The sequence below is a fragment of the Drosophila guanche genome, unplaced genomic scaffold (genome assembly GCF_900245975.1).
Source record: "Drosophila guanche unplaced genomic scaffold, DGUA_6, whole genome shotgun sequence".
Lineage (NCBI taxonomy): Eukaryota > Metazoa > Arthropoda > Insecta > Diptera > Drosophilidae > Drosophila > Drosophila guanche.
Window position 1 is genome coordinate 584,976 of NW_022995748.1, and position 14,216 is coordinate 599,191.

The following is a 14,216-nucleotide window of genomic DNA, read 5'->3' on the forward strand; positions in this document are numbered from 1 at the left end:
TTTTTTACTCAAACTGCATTTACATTTTATAACTTAACGTTCACCACTGAAAAGGAGAAACTATTAAAGTGTATGTGACATCAAAATGGCAGCTCATTCATTCAGCATAATCTATAAAACATAAATAAAATATTAAATATATGCAAAATGTACATAAAAACCTCAGCTATTTCTTGGGCAATTTAGAGTAGAAATCCTCGAGGAACTCCTTCAATATAAACCTGAATTTCTCCGCCTGCTTGGCCAGCTCCAATTTGTTTTCATCGCCTTCATTGTCGAGCATCTCATCCGCCTCGCTCAAGGTCTGAAGGTAGTGCAACCAAGCGGATTCCAAGCCGAGCACCTGCTCGTGCGTCTTGTCGGCCAGCTTTACTTGATATTTGTGCAGCAGCACAAACAGCTCCAGCATGGGTGTAAAGGTCGCCTGTTTGAGCGGCACCTCCCGGACCAAACGTTCGAAGAGCTGTTTGGCAGCCAACGTTTCGCGAATTGTGCGCGGCACCATCATCACATTCCGCTCATTCCGACGCATATAGCGATAGGTTGCTGTAAGAGAAGATAATTAGATGAGGATTTGGAGAATTACGAGTATGCATTCGCACATCTCATCCAGTTGGTGGCATGATCCAGCAGCATTTTAATATTCAACGCCTGCCATTTCTCTATCCAATCCAAAATGGTACTCTTCAGAGCATTCTGATTGATTAAAATGAAGTAAACATTCGTGATGGCATCCACAAAGGACACATCATCGGCCAGGGCGCTATAATGTTCAATGCCACCCTCAAACACTCCCGCTGTTCGGTCACTCTTGAGCAGTCGTTGGGTGAACTGTTCTTCGGTGTTTTCCCACAGCATGCGATGATGATTCCAGTGCTCTTGGTAGCTGTCCATCTCCTGCCGCTGCTTGGATATTTCCGCTTGAATGCTGCGCATCAGCTCGGAGCATTCCTGATCCTCGCGAAACACTCCAGCGAATCCCTGACGCTGCTCTGCCTTGGGCAGCCGCAGCTTGTAGCCCAAACGAGGAAACTGATCCAACATGCAGCGAATATTATCAATCACGCCACACAGGATAGTGCCAATTTCATCCATATCCGGGCTAAACACAATCCGACCCTCCTTCACATCCGATTCCAGTACCAAAATGGGTGCTGGTGCCATGTCCTCATCGCGATGCAGCGCTTCGAAGAGCTTGGTCAGCGAGCTGCGTGCACTGGTCATGAATGCATTGGCCAGCATATCGTCCAGACCGTTTACATAAAGAATCCACTCGGCAGACATCTAAAAACCAAAGGCAAAGCATTCTCAGATGTATCCATGGCCACTCCATCCACTCACCTCATCTTTAACCAAATGAAACTGCCTGCTGAAAGCAGAAAGTAGCTCCACAATATTGTTGTAATAATTTCTGAGTGTATTGCCAGCGCTGGTTAGCCAGCCGGATAGCTGCTGCTGCAGCACGGATATGTCCACGGCGCCCATGAAATTAAAGCGCAGCAGCGTGGTGTCGCAAATCTTTTCGCAGCACCTGGCCACACCTCGATTCGCGCGCTTGTAAATGTGCACAATCTCCTGAAAGTCTCGTAGAAACTCCCCGCATTCTTCGAAGAACGTTTGCTCGCTTAAATCGTCGCCGTAGGTGTGTTTGAAGATGCCCGGCGCCAAGTGCCGATCGCAGGCTAGCATGAGCGGTCGAAATAGCTTACGTTCGCGGTCGGTGAGGCCCATGAGGATGCGATTGTAGCTGAGACACAGCTGGGTGACGCTGTTGTACGCAGATCTCAGGCTGTCACTTCGCTCGTAGAACTTTTTAATGGTACTTGGAATGGGGAGAGCCAAACGCTCAAAGTGCTGCGCTTGCTCACAGATCTCGACCACAGCTGGGTCTATGTTGCACTCGAGCAAACCTCTCGCCTGCTTGCTGCGTATTATCAGATAGCGCTCGAGTCTCTGGTTGAGATCGGCTGACCAGCCACAGCATTCCGTTTGCCAATCCTCGTACGCCTGGCGCGACTCTCGATCGTACTCCTTGCGCAGCGAATCGAACTTTGCCAGCGTGGCAGCAGCCTCCTTGACGGCCGGCAGCCATGCGGCGCTCTTCAAACGATTGCGCAGCCAGCTGAGGCGTTCCAGATTTATGCGGTAGTTAAGGGCACGGGAGACATGAGGGGAGAGCCAGGATTCTGGTTGCTGTCGACACTCCAGCAGCTTTCTCGATGTGGCATCCATTTCCTGGGAGAACATGCGCCACAAGCGACTCACCTCCCGCAGGAAAGTCTTCCTCAGAGTGCCGTGATGGCGATAAGAGTAGAAGAGCATGGCTTGCAGTCCTTCCAGTGCCTCCTCGACATTGCAAACATGCTGAAACACATTGAAGATCAAACGCTGAACGGTTTCCTCCAAGTGCTGGACATTCGCACGATACATGGCCACCTCGTCGTACCAATCCTCGCGATGCACATTCAGGATGATCGACTGTGGCCCACAGCAGCGTTGCAGCTTCCCGAGTGTCTCCAGAAAGGTATTCTCCACATTCGCCGCAATCTTGTCCAGCTCCGCGCCTCTGGTGCCGCCAAACTCTGCCCTGGGTATGGTCTCGTGCTCATCCATTCGTCCAAATACAATCATGGACTCGCAAATATCAATCACATCGTTGAGCCGCTCCACAAAGGCATCCACATGATTGAAGATGATGCCCTCGTCCAGCTGCCAATCCACTTGGCTGTGCTGCCTCGATATTTCCTCATAGATTCCCTTGTAGACCAAACAACATTCGATGGACATGTTGCACATCTCGATGCCAAAGCGCGGACGTCCCTGGAGTATCTCCTGCACTTTGGTCTGCTCGGTGCAGAATTTGATAATCTGATTGCTGAGATTCCGAAAAAGACCCGTGATGAGCTCCCGTGTGTTATAGTGCTCCGAATTCAGCCAAATGAAGCGCACCAGATGGATTATGCTGGGCAGCAGCTTTGTAAGCTCTGCCGGGCTGCTGGACAGCTCAATTTTGGAGCAGGGCTCGATCAGCAGTTGGAGATACTTCAAGTTGGACAAAGATTGCAGCAGCTCCAGCTTGGCCGTCGCTATGAGCTCATCCATTTGGGGCATGTGAACGGAGTTGGAGTGTCGCAGCACATGGAACACCTTTGCCACATCCGACTGCGCCAATTGGGCGTTGATGCCCTGCAGAACTTCATCTAGGATCGGGGCAGGGAATGGCATTAATTTAGAATGATTTTGTAAGAGAGATTTGCTTTACCTACAACGATATTCCCAGAACTCAAACTCATCCTGCACCGTGACCAAATCGTGTGGCACCGTCAATGTGCAATCGCCCAGCATGGTGCGTATTTGAGTTGTCCAATAGAGCGCAATGCCTTCCAGGCTCCTGGCCAGCTGCCTGTCCACCTTGACCACTCCACCTTCACCGCCTCCAAGCTGTTTGATCACACCGGGAACATAGAGCACGGCCATGCCACCAATCTGGTAGTGCATGCCCGTAAGGAATCCCAGAAACCTATCCATGCTCGAGCAAAAGCGCTGGCGTACAGTCTCATTCCATTCGGGATAATTGCGGAAGAAGGGCATATAAAGCCACTCCAGGACATGCAGCAGGCAGCCATCCACATCGCTATGAACCGTGCCGAATTGAATCTCATCGTGGAAGGCCTCCACACTGAAGATCTCGTTCGGTTCGCGACGAAAGTAGCTCATGTCGATGATGTACATGGTTGGGAAGCCCAGGCAGGCGGTCAGTGTGCTTTCATCATAGAAGACAGTCAGCAGAGGCTCGTTGACCTCCAACAGCCAGCGGCGAATGATGTCCACTGAGTTCTCATGCCAGTCACGATGATCCAAGCCGCTCAGCACACACATGCGTTGTATAAACTCCACCAATTGATGCAATTCCTCATCGCTGTACACCGGCCGAGGTGTCTCAACACGCAGCTCCTCCTGGCGCTGCTCCACGTTGCGCTCTTAAATTGTTCGTTTCTCATTATTCCGGTCAATACACGTTGTCCCAACTCACCCTCATCATCGGTCAAATCAGAGTCGGTAAGATGTTCATCTTCTACAGCGCTAGAGGACGTCATTTTCGCGAGTTTTATGTTTTTTCAAGCAAGATAAATAAAGCAAATCCATGGTAACAGGCATAAGATAACCGTTACTCGAGTGTTGCATCAAACAGCTTTGAAAAATACCAAATGTGGTATATTTCATTTGCAGTTCTTTTCACGTAGCCAAACTTGGTCACACACCACATTTGTTTTGGCGTCACTTTGAATTTTGTTATTTAAAACTAATTTTAGCAAATATGTCTAAGAACCAGCCAATTAGCAACGAGATGGAAATGGTGCTGCAGCAAGGAAACACGCTGATGCCAGATCTGCATATACGTCCCACCGATCTGGCCAATCCCACCGAGGCGTTCCTAACCAGAGTCTATGTTCAGTATTTGCGCTGCTTCGGACTACGGGCGGATCCACCATTCAATGTCGACAACGAAGGCACCGATACGTCGCGGGAGAAGCGCGTGTTCCTGGTCAAGCTGTGCCGGCAAGTGGAGCGAATAATGCAGATTACCTTTCCCAACAAGACCTACACGTACCTGGACATAATCAGGCCAGGTAAGCGGCTGAGCATCAAATCTAGAGATGATCTCTTAGTTCCTTTGCATTCCTTAGCGCCCAAGAAGACAATAAAAACACTGGACTTTCTGTTCAACTATTTGGCCTACTACAAGCTGTTCAAGCGTTCGGTTCTTGTGCCCGTCGAGGAGAGCATCAGAACGCGCGAGGCGCTCATCGCTGAAATCACATCCAAGCGGTGTCAGTTGGAGAATCGAAAGGAGAAGGCAGCCTCTGTTAAAGTTGACATAGAAAACTGTCAGTTGGCCATAAACGAGTTGCGCGAGGAGCTGCCCAAGGCTCAGGCACAGTTGGCCAAACACAACAAGACGTGCAACGAACAGAAATCGGCGCTGGATTCGCTTGAGATTCAGCACACGGAGCTGACCAGTCAGATCCGGCACTGGGAGCAGCTGGTCGTGGAGGATGATCAGGTTCTCAACATAAAGAAGTAAGTTGTTAAAACATTTCCAAGAGCTTCAATTAATATCTCGCGTCTGCAGGCAAATCGAAAGTATGTCCCGAAACATAGAGAATTGCAAGGAAGAGTTGGCCGTGCAGGAGCAACTCTTCAACGATCATCGCAGCAAAATAGAAGCCAATCTGAATATGGTCATTGAGATAGAGAAGGCCTTGGAGGTGCTGCCGGCCAGCTTGCTGGACGATTACAAGGAAAACCTCAAGCAGCAGGAGCTGATGGAGAAGCAGCTGCCCGCCCTGGAGGCCCAGAATCAGAAACTTCTCAGCGAAATTGATGTCAACAAAACGGAGCTCCAGCAGTCCGCCGAGCAGTTCCAAACGCGCAAGGAGAAGTACGATGAGGAGTGCCAAAAGTTCCAGCAGCAAATCGATGTGCGTAAGACCGCTCTGGAAGAGCAGAAAAGAGCCGAGGAAGAGCGATCCAAGAACTTGGAAATGTTGCAGCGACAAATAGAAGAACAAGAGGCAATGGGCAAGGTGATTGAAGAGATGTTGGTGGCACTTGGTAAAAACTGAACGGATCCACTTAATATATTGATTTTATTCTAGATTTTTAACTGATCGTTTGCTCGTTTTGATGGTTAGGTACGAACGGGGGGGAAATGGGGTTGGCTTGGCTTGGCTGGATTATGTTTCCATTTTCTTGCTCTCCAGATGCGCCTTCAGCTGCTGGCTGAAGTCATCCTCCACGTTGTCATCGTCCCAGTTGTCCTCCCACACATTGAGCTCTTCCTCGTCGTCGCCGACACGGAAATCTGCAAATGACAATTTGTTTTTGTATAATTTCTGCTCCTCTAATTGGAAGCGGTCTGGTCTCACCTTCAGCGGGAAACTCTTCGAACTCGTCGTCTTCCTCGAGCAGACCCAAGTCCTCGCCCTTGTTGGTGTTCTCCTCCTTCTCTTTCTCCTTTTCCTTATCGGGTGCAGACATTTTATAAATATTTCTCTTTACTTGGTTTAAGTTTTTGCAATTTTCTTGACGCTATTTTGATGCCGAGTCACTTGTAGGCAGTGTGACCGTTGAATTAGCAACACAATATACCGTCTGTTGCTCAGGAATATACTGTTGAAAAAAATATACCGTGGACTCAATATCGACATCAAAATATCGTCATTTACTTTTGGCTGATAATGTATTATTTATGGACTAGGCTTGAAAAGTGGCTGTTTATCAACGAAACTTGCTGTTTGACTTTTGTAGCAAACTGACTTTCTTTTGTTCATGTTCTGCTTTCTAAATGGCATTGAACACGTGACTTCACAGTTATCGGTATTTTTGTGCGATAAACTGAACGAATTTGCCGGGTCCCGTTGAATCCAAAAACACCAATAGCAAAACTGAAGCTACCGACATAGAGAACCCGAAAATAAGTTATTTTTTTTTATTGTTTTATAACATTTTGACTTGTGGCTATTTGACTTTCAAGCTAAAGGGGTTATTGAGCATTTGGATTTTAAACTACATATAATTTAAACTGTTGTTCTTCGAGCAATGGCTGCTGCTGCTGCTGTTGTTGGCTATTTTAAAACAATTAGAGCGAAAATTTATGTTATTTAACATTTATAAATATATATGTATGTACGTGTGTGTGTGTGTGTGTGTATACGTTTATATATTGTTGTTTCTGTTCGGGTTTTACTGCATTTTTGTTTTTGATTTGTTTCATAGCGAACTTTCGTTAACGGGATTTTGTGCTGGCCAAAATGTAAAGAAAATCAAAAACCATTTCTCATCTTTCCATCACTTAAAGTTTAAAATTTTGTATGCCAAAATATATGTATATATATTGTATTGTACATATATATAGTCATTTGTATCGTTTTGTTTTGTTTTGTTTTAAGTATCTAATTTTACATTAATATAACTGGTAGTTCAACATTTAACATTTAGTTTTGCTGCGCTCTGCATCTACATAATTAAATTTTTTTTTTTTCATTATTTTGTAATGTTTTTTGTGTGTTTTGTTTTTGATTTTGTGTAATGTTTTTGCTTGTTGTACAATATGCTCGTATATGAGGAATAAAACACCATTACAATGATTAGTTTATATTGTTGTTCAGTTTATCAGTTTTTGTTTGTGTGTGTTTCGGGCTGGCCATCTTCCACTTTTCTCTTTCTCTCTCTCTCTCGTAAACATTTATTATTCATCACAGATGCTCTACGCACAAATCAAATCAAAAATCGAATTGAATGCAATTATTATCATCATTTAACAATTTGTTACAAGCTCCAATTTGTGAGTAACACTTTTGACATGCTTCATAATTGCGTTTGCTAATTGGGTGTAATTATGGGGGAAGAAGTACAGGGATATACATATACATATATATAGAGGGGATTTTGATATCCCTAAAACAAGTGCGCCTGTCTGTCTGTTTGTGTTTCAAGTGGGTGGTTTTTAGGAGGTTATATTCTATGTATTGTAGTTTAAGGTTTATAAAGATATAATATGAAAGCTTTTTCTAGAAAAAGTGTTTGTTTGTATCACATATAGAGAGGAAGAGTGTTAAATATGTATTATTTCTTATGTTTTCTGCTTCATTACGTTTCGGTTTGAGTTTAACAAAAAAAAAAAACATATTTTCTTATGTCTGTTTGTTGCGTCTTAAATATTACATGGGGTGTAGCGCGGGGTAGTACATTTGTAGAGTGAAAAAAAAAATAAACAAGCAGCTTAGCCTCAATAAAATGCATTCCAGTAAATACAACAAATATTTATATTGTTTCGTTCAAAGTAGAGCACCAATAAAGTTACGCTTAAACAATCAATAAAACATAAATAAACTGCGGTAAGTGTGTGGAGGGGGGTATACGATACGACAGTGGATAGAAGCAATAAATACAAAGAGTTAAAGTATAACAGCTAAAAAAATACATTATAAATACTTAGCATAGCTTATATCATCATCGTTTCAAAGTGCTTGCTGTGTGTGTGTCTGTGGATCTGCTGTCTGGGTTATTCCTCTTACAATTGTTTGTATTTCTTGTTATATTGTTTTTAAAACGCTAGGCGTTCTCTAACGGATTTCTTTTGCGCTTACAAACTACATAAATACACATCGAACATCAAAAATATGAGACAGCATACATCCTATATACATTATGTATGCATCTATATATATAATATACTCGAATATGGATAATAAAGGATTTTTTTTTCTTTTTTTCAAGACAACAAATTTTACTCGCGACGTGTTCGCTTGGGCCGCGAGGCGGCTATCGAGTCACCGCCTGGCGATGAGGCGCCCAGGGATGCTCCTGCCGCAGCGCCACCCCCACCGCCCTCTGTGCCCGACGACGTTGATGATGATGCAATGGCCGTAATGGTGGCGGAGATGGTCGCTGCCGACTGCTTCTCGGCCACGCCGCGTACCTTCCGCGAGGCCACCGACTGTGCTGTGACCTGCAGCGATATGGCGTGCGTATTGAGCTTCTCGGCCAGCAGCAGATCCTTGAGGCCCTTCATCTTTTGACTGTACAACGCAATCACCGGACGCTTGAGCATTATCTCAAAGGGATCGTAGTCATCGGGTGCAGTCGCCTCTGGCTCTGGTTTAGCTTCTTTGTGCTGTGATTGGTTTTGGATATGGGTTTGGGGGGTTTGGGTTTGGGTTTGCGTTTGGCCAGCTTGATGGCTTGCCTCACTAGTAACTGGCAACTGAATGGCAATGGAGTTGCTGCCGCTGCTGCCACTTCCTCCATTGCTAGTGGTTACTGATGCTGTGGTTGTTGTTGTTGTTGTTTTTGTAGCCTCCTTTTCAGCATTGTGATGATTGTTGTTATTGCTATTGCTATTGTTGTTGTTATTGTGGGGCTCTGCGCCGTCCGTCCCCGCCACTGTTTGCTGCTTTTGCTCTGCAAAAGGCTGACCACCGCCCTGAAGCAGAAAATCTGGATTTAATATCTTCTCGCCACAAGCTGCGGTCAGATCAGCCAATGTTGTCGGCAGCTCCGAAGATTTTGTCTTCTATTTTGAGAAGAAAAACATTTAACAAAAGTAAATTAAATGCTTGACCTCTGATCTCACCTCGTCCTTCTTTACCACCGTGTTGTTGTTACCCTCTAGAGCCTCTGCTGCAGCAGCTGCAGCTGCTGCTGCCGCCGCTTCTTTAGCCTCCAATGCGGCCGCTTGTGCCTGCTCAGCCTCCAGATCCTCGGGCAGCTTGATGACCACCTGTGAGCGTATATCGTAATCAAATTTGGTTATATTATTGACCAGCGGCTTGGCCCAGCCAATGTGCAGAATGGGCGTCAGGCTGTCCTCCTCCCACTGGCAGATGCCATCGTAGAAGCGCAGCAGGTTGGCAAAGACCTCCGCATCCCGCAGAATGCTGCGTGCCGAATGGCCCGAGCTCTCCGTTTTCATTACATAGGGAATCAGCTCGTTGGCAATGTCCAGCAGCTCCTTGTAGATCTCCTCGTCATCGCGGCACTGATACGTGTACAAGCGGATCACATCGGCGGCATTGGCCCAGGCGGCAAAGGCGTCGCGATACTTGAGTAGACGATTGTAGTAGTTGCCCTGATACGTGTACGGATAGACATGATGGTTGCGGTAGTGCGTTCGCGCCGAATCGATGGCCTCGCGGTAGAGCTGCTCGCACGTGATGATGCTATGCGTCCGATGGATCTCCTCCAGTTCGCCGAGCGTGCCCAGGGCCATGGGATAGCGCTTGAGGTGCCCCAAATCGTAGAGGAGCCACAGCAACTGCTGCTGCAGTTCGGCCACTTCCACGCAATCGCTGTTGGCCGTCAGTGAGATGTTGAGGGCAGCACAGATGGCGGCCACCTCCATGCCACGCTCGCAGACAACCGCCAGGCCGCCAAGATAGAGCCAAGAGCCCGACTCGATTCCAGGGCGTATATCCTGTCCACGCTTGTCCTCGCTTCCCTTGCCGTGCCACGTCACCTCAATGGTCTCCACTCGTTTCTGGCCAAACACCACCCAAGCATGATCCTCGGAGATGGCCAAACGCACATCCTTGTAGCCCAAAAGTTGACAGCCGGCCACCACGGCCAGAGCCACACCGAAACAGTCCAGCTTGTTGCCCGACAGATAGCTGTAGAGGTTCTGCAAGTGGGCGCGATCCTTGTAGCTGCTGCGAATCAGCGAGTTCCATATAACGTCCGACACCTTCTTGATGATTTCGCGCGTGGCCTGGCGATGTGGCTTTGGCTTCTCCACCACCGACAGGATTGTCTGGAACTTCTTGTACAGACCAGCAATCAGCTCGTGGGTAACCACCGGAAAGGGAACGCTGTTGCCCATGATCACATCGCTGCCGCCTGCCAAAAGAGGGGGAGATCCGATTGATTAAGTTTTCTTGAATATTCGAAAGGTACAACGGAAACTACTAAAAACGGAACATTTAAGGGTGCAACGAAAGTGCGTTTCATTAACTAAAGACTTTTTAAAGGGGTTTCAAGGATTTTCATTGTTTTCTTTTATTTAAATTTATTAAATAAAGAATAATATTAATTCAGATTAATAAATATTAAACTTTTTTTTTTATACTTTTCCTAAAGCATTTTTATTGAATGAAAATTTTATTTTAATTTTATTATTGCTTCTTTTGGCCCTATACTTTTGAAACGCACTGTCTAATTTCGCGCACTGCCTTGACTACAGGTTAAACTTCCGTTTTAATTGGTTTCGGCTAACGGTAAATGGGTACGCACCTGTCGCCGCCTGCGTCATGGCAGCGGCTGCAGCGGCCGCCTGAGACGCCGCTTCTCCCGTGGTCAGCGAGAGCTCGATGTAACCCACCACAATGGAGAGCAGGGTCAGATCGGGCTCAATGCCGGAGGTGAGGGCGCGACGGAATAGATTCACAACATCCGCGGTGGACTTGAGCGGAAAGAGGCTGGCGTCGATGATGCCATTGAGCGCCATGGGGCTGGCGCTGGCGCTCCGCGTGACCGTTGACATAGTGCTGCCGAGGGGGGTGGGCGGGAGCTGTTGCTGCGCGTTGGTGTTGCCGAGGGGGAGGTAAATGCGAGTATTCCACACGAGATATTCCAACTGGCTCTGTTTCGATCTAGCCGCAGGCGCTGCTGCGTTTGAAATGACTCGAGGATCGGGAAGCGGCGACGGTTTCGGTATCGGATTGGGATTCCACTTGGTAGCTGTACAGCCAGCCAGCAGCCACTCTTTGTGGCTGCCACATTTGAGCGACCAACAAGTTGACAAACAACTTTTTTACTTTTCCACCTTGTGTCGTCGTGTCCGTGGGCCCTTTTTCTTGTACTTTTTCTCTTGCTTTTTTTTGTGCTTTTTTGTTTGTGTTTGCCTGTGTTTGCTCCTTTTGTGTACGTGTGTGTGCGGTTGTGCACTTTATTCCTGGCCTCTCTTCGCTCTTCTTCAGGTGTGCACTCCTTGTCTCTCTCACTCTCTCTTTCTCTCTCTGTTCTCTTCTTGTGTGCAGTTATTCCTTACCTTCTGCTGGTATGCACTTATTCTTAACTTTAGCTCCTCTCCAGATATGCACCTTTATTCCATGCTTCTGTTCGTCTCCTCTTGCTCTTCTGCTGTGCAGTTATTCTGGAAGCAGGATTTTCGCTTACTTTATGCTGCCTGGCTTCCTTCACTTGCACTTATATGCAACAACAACTGGTTTGTTGCGTTGCATACTCATGTGTGTGCGAGTGTGTGTGCACTGGAAAAATATGTGTATATCCTGTCGTCGTCGTTTGACTGCTAGCTGTCCTTCGTTTTGCAGCCCACGTCATCAGAAATCGGCTTTTGGGCAGGTGATTTTTGTCGCGCTTGACATGCGTTTCGCTTGCTTATGACCTGCTCTTCTCTCCTCTCCACCTCTCACTTCTTTTTTTTTTTGTTGGTTAATGCTTTGCACCGCCACCCCCGCCCACAAGTAAGTTACACTTGACACGCAGTTTCTCAATTTAAACAGAAGAATATATGAATCCTATATGAAATCAACATTTGCTTAATTATTAAAGCACACCCGATTTGCCGACAATTTATTTCGATTTAATTGCTTGTTTCGTTAAAGTGCGTAAATAGAAAATTCCGTTTATTGCGTTGTGTTTACCTTTTTGCAGCAGTGTGACCGCGGACCGAAATACCAAAATTTACCATCTCGATTTTGATATATACCAAATACAATAACAACTTTTTTCAAAACTTAATAAAAAGGAATGCAAAAGAGTGCATAACTGTAACGGGAAATATGTTAATTTAAGGTTGAAAATGTTCTAAATGCTGGTAGATGCCATTTAATATTAACGAAACTGTCACAAAACTTGTTCCTGTTGGTTTTAGCTCTTTTTGGAATCTAGCATGTATTTACTCTGCAATTCTGTCAGCACTGCTTCAAAGATGCTGAAAAGTGCCAAAAAGCTGGTATTTTTTTGCTAACGCTGGTATCTTCACTTGAGCCCTTTTCCAGTGGCGCTAGTGCATTTTTGGTATTTAAGCAAAACAAAATTGTAAAAACAATGCCGGCTTTTGCTAATTACCATTGCAAAACAACTATAGACTGCCAACAGGGAGCAGTGCGTGCGGTGCGCTATAATGGTGAGTTGATATCCCCATTAAAAGGCCAACATTTAAAGTAACTATTTCTAGTTGATGGCTCGTACTGCTTGAGTTGCGGCTCCGACAAGAAGGTCAAACTATGGAATCCTGCCACCGGACTGCTCCTGAAGACCTATGGCGGACATGCCGATGAGGTAACAGACGTGGCTGGCAGCTGTGATAGCAGCTACATTGTCTCTTCTAGCTTGGATAAGAGCATAATCTACTGGGATGTATCCACGGGAGCACCTGTCCGTCGTCTGCGCTGTCATGCTGGTGGCGTTCGTTGCGTCTGCTTCAATGAGGACTCTTCCATTGCCATTTCTGGTGGCCGCGACAATGTCGTCATGTGCTGGGACATACGCACCCGTCGCCTAGATCCCGTCCAGGTAATGAAGGACGCTCGCGACTGCATCACCACAGTTCTGACAAACGAGAACAAGATATATGCCGCCTCGCTGGACGGTTGCATACGGCATTACGATATTCGTGTGGGAGAGATGATCTGCGACAAGGTCGGGGAACCCATCACCTACCTGGCCAGAACGCAGGATGAACAGTGCCTGGTGGCGGGCTGTCAGGACAGTGTGGTGCGACTGATCGACTGTGAGACGGGCGGACTGCTCTCCGAATACAAAGGACACCAGGCGGATGACTATCACATAGAGTGCGGCATCTTAGCCAATGATGCGCACATTGTGGCCGGCTCCAGTGCCGGGGATGCCTACATCTGGGATCTGCTGGAGGGAAAGGTCTTGCAGAGAATACGCATAAGTACGGATTTAATAGTTGCTAAGCTTTGAAAATCATTGAAAATATCTGTTTTTCAGGTGATAATGGCGGAGTAGTTCATTCACTGGCAACGCATCCCAGCCGGTCGGAGGAGCTGCTATTCGCCAGACGGCGGGACATGTACGTTTTCACCACAGACCTGCAGATCGAGGAAGAGCAGCTGTAGTGTTGAATTCCATTAGCGAAATAAGAAATTAGTTTATGTTTTTCGCCTCTAAGTTTAAGTTCTTGTTTAAAATCGTAGAAGAATCGTAGTTTAATGTCAGGTCTGAATAGGATTAAGTCAATTCTAGTGATGGTTAATAAACAAAAGAATAAATACATAACTCCAGTTGTTGTTTTTTTGAGGGAAAAAGGAAAAACCATTTATTTGACATAATTCTTTGTATTTTTTAAGTTTTTTTTGTTGTTTTTTTTTTAGTTTTCTGTTTTTATAGAGCATGAATGTATGTAGTAATATGTTGTATGTATGATCTGGCTTATATACTCGTATGCTTCAATGTATTTTTTCGTTTTCTTTTTTAACGGTAAACGGGCCTGCATATTGTTTCCTTACGACACATTCCATCATATGTATCCCGAATGCCAGACACCTGTGCGAGCGGTATGTCTGTCTGTCTGTTTGTCTGCTGCTCTCTCTTCGATCATTCTCATACTCTCTCTCCTTGTGAGGGGAAGGGGGCGGATGCGCGGGATACCAAGCCGCCAGCGGTGGCTGGGCGCTAACTCCTCCGGACACTTGGTGTCGTAGCTGGCGAAGCTACCAGGGAGCGCA

General features: G+C 46.3%; 5 protein-coding genes across 5 annotated transcripts; 2 read left to right on the forward strand and 3 right to left on the reverse strand.

Moving 5' to 3' along the window:
- Window positions 1–166: 166 nt before the first annotated feature.
- On the reverse strand, window positions 167–4,145 carry LOC117584185 (dynein-1-beta heavy chain, flagellar inner arm I1 complex). The gene is made up of 5 exons (XM_034272953.1): window positions 4,034–4,145; window positions 3,267–3,980; window positions 1,342–3,200; window positions 603–1,284; window positions 167–546 (listed from the first exon to the last, which is right to left on the reverse strand). Exons 1-5 carry the CDS (start codon window positions 4,095–4,097, stop codon window positions 167–169), a joined length of 3,699 nt encoding a protein of 1,232 aa, XP_034128844.1. The 5' UTR covers window positions 4,098–4,145.
- A 101-nt stretch (window positions 4,146–4,246) lies between these two features.
- Window positions 4,247–5,668, forward strand: LOC117583967 (tax1-binding protein 1 homolog B). Its single transcript, XM_034272673.1, has 3 exons — window positions 4,247–4,631; window positions 4,689–5,082; window positions 5,135–5,668. The coding sequence occupies exons 1-3, from the start codon at window positions 4,319–4,321 to the stop codon at window positions 5,625–5,627; spliced, it is 1,200 nt and encodes a 399-aa protein (XP_034128564.1). The 5' UTR covers window positions 4,247–4,318; the 3' UTR covers window positions 5,628–5,668.
- Window positions 5,633–6,100, reverse strand: LOC117583968 (probable 26S proteasome complex subunit sem1). Its single transcript, XM_034272674.1, has 2 exons — window positions 5,931–6,100; window positions 5,633–5,866 (listed from the first exon to the last, which is right to left on the reverse strand). Exons 1-2 carry the CDS (start codon window positions 6,040–6,042, stop codon window positions 5,739–5,741), a joined length of 240 nt encoding a protein of 79 aa, XP_034128565.1. The 5' UTR covers window positions 6,043–6,100; the 3' UTR covers window positions 5,633–5,738.
- Window positions 6,101–7,069: 969 nt separating this feature from the next.
- On the reverse strand, window positions 7,070–12,181 carry LOC117583966 (menin). Its single transcript, XM_034272672.1, has 3 exons — window positions 10,792–12,181; window positions 9,140–10,398; window positions 7,070–9,079 (listed from the first exon to the last, which is right to left on the reverse strand). Exons 1-3 carry the CDS (start codon window positions 11,039–11,041, stop codon window positions 8,294–8,296), a joined length of 2,295 nt encoding a protein of 764 aa, XP_034128563.1. The 5' UTR covers window positions 11,042–12,181; the 3' UTR covers window positions 7,070–8,293.
- Window positions 12,182–12,492: 311 nt separating this feature from the next.
- LOC117584014 (WD repeat domain-containing protein 83) lies at window positions 12,493–13,767 on the forward strand. Its single transcript, XM_034272746.1, has 3 exons — window positions 12,493–12,649; window positions 12,701–13,423; window positions 13,480–13,767. The coding sequence occupies exons 1-3, from the start codon at window positions 12,571–12,573 to the stop codon at window positions 13,605–13,607; spliced, it is 930 nt and encodes a 309-aa protein (XP_034128637.1). The 5' UTR covers window positions 12,493–12,570; the 3' UTR covers window positions 13,608–13,767.
- The last annotated feature ends 449 nt before the right edge of the window (window positions 13,768–14,216 follow it).

What these genes read in the sequence shown, in the direction of transcription:
- LOC117583967 (XM_034272673.1), top strand. Translation starts at nt 4,319, where the DNA reads ATGTCTAAGAACCAGCCAATTAGCAACGAGATGGAAATGGTGCTGCAG. An exon ending in CCTGGACATAATCAGGCCAG is followed by an intron (nt 4,632 to 4,688) that starts GTAAGCGGCTGA and finishes TGCATTCCTTAG; the next exon opens with CGCCCAAGAAGACAATAAAA. An exon ending in CAGGTTCTCAACATAAAGAA is followed by an intron (nt 5,083 to 5,134) that starts GTAAGTTGTTAA and finishes TCGCGTCTGCAG; the next exon opens with GCAAATCGAAAGTATGTCCC.
- LOC117583968 (XM_034272674.1), bottom strand. Translation starts at nt 6,042, where the DNA reads ATGTCTGCACCCGATAAGGAAAAGGAGAAAGAGAAGGAGGAGAACACC. An exon ending in CGAAGAGTTTCCCGCTGAAG is followed by an intron (nt 5,867 to 5,930) that starts GTGAGACCAGAC and finishes TGTCATTTGCAG; the next exon opens with ATTTCCGTGTCGGCGACGAC.
- LOC117584014 (XM_034272746.1), top strand. Translation starts at nt 12,571, where the DNA reads ATGCCGGCTTTTGCTAATTACCATTGCAAAACAACTATAGACTGCCAA. An exon ending in GCGTGCGGTGCGCTATAATG is followed by an intron (nt 12,650 to 12,700) that starts GTGAGTTGATAT and finishes AACTATTTCTAG; the next exon opens with TTGATGGCTCGTACTGCTTG. An exon ending in CTTGCAGAGAATACGCATAA is followed by an intron (nt 13,424 to 13,479) that starts GTACGGATTTAA and finishes TCTGTTTTTCAG; the next exon opens with GTGATAATGGCGGAGTAGTT.
- LOC117584185 (XM_034272953.1), bottom strand. Translation starts at nt 4,097, where the DNA reads ATGACGTCCTCTAGCGCTGTAGAAGATGAACATCTTACCGACTCTGAT. An exon ending in TGATTTGACCGATGATGAGG is followed by an intron (nt 3,981 to 4,033) that starts GTGAGTTGGGAC and finishes GAACAATTTAAG; the next exon opens with AGCGCAACGTGGAGCAGCGC. An exon ending in TGAGTTCTGGGAATATCGTT is followed by an intron (nt 3,201 to 3,266) that starts GTAGGTAAAGCA and finishes CCCCGATCCTAG; the next exon opens with ATGAAGTTCTGCAGGGCATC.
- LOC117583966 (XM_034272672.1), bottom strand. Translation starts at nt 11,041, where the DNA reads ATGTCAACGGTCACGCGGAGCGCCAGCGCCAGCCCCATGGCGCTCAAT. An exon ending in CATGACGCAGGCGGCGACAG is followed by an intron (nt 10,399 to 10,791) that starts GTGCGTACCCAT and finishes CTCTTTTGGCAG; the next exon opens with GCGGCAGCGATGTGATCATG. An exon ending in CGGTGGTAAAGAAGGACGAG is followed by an intron (nt 9,080 to 9,139) that starts GTGAGATCAGAG and finishes TTCTCAAAATAG; the next exon opens with AAGACAAAATCTTCGGAGCT.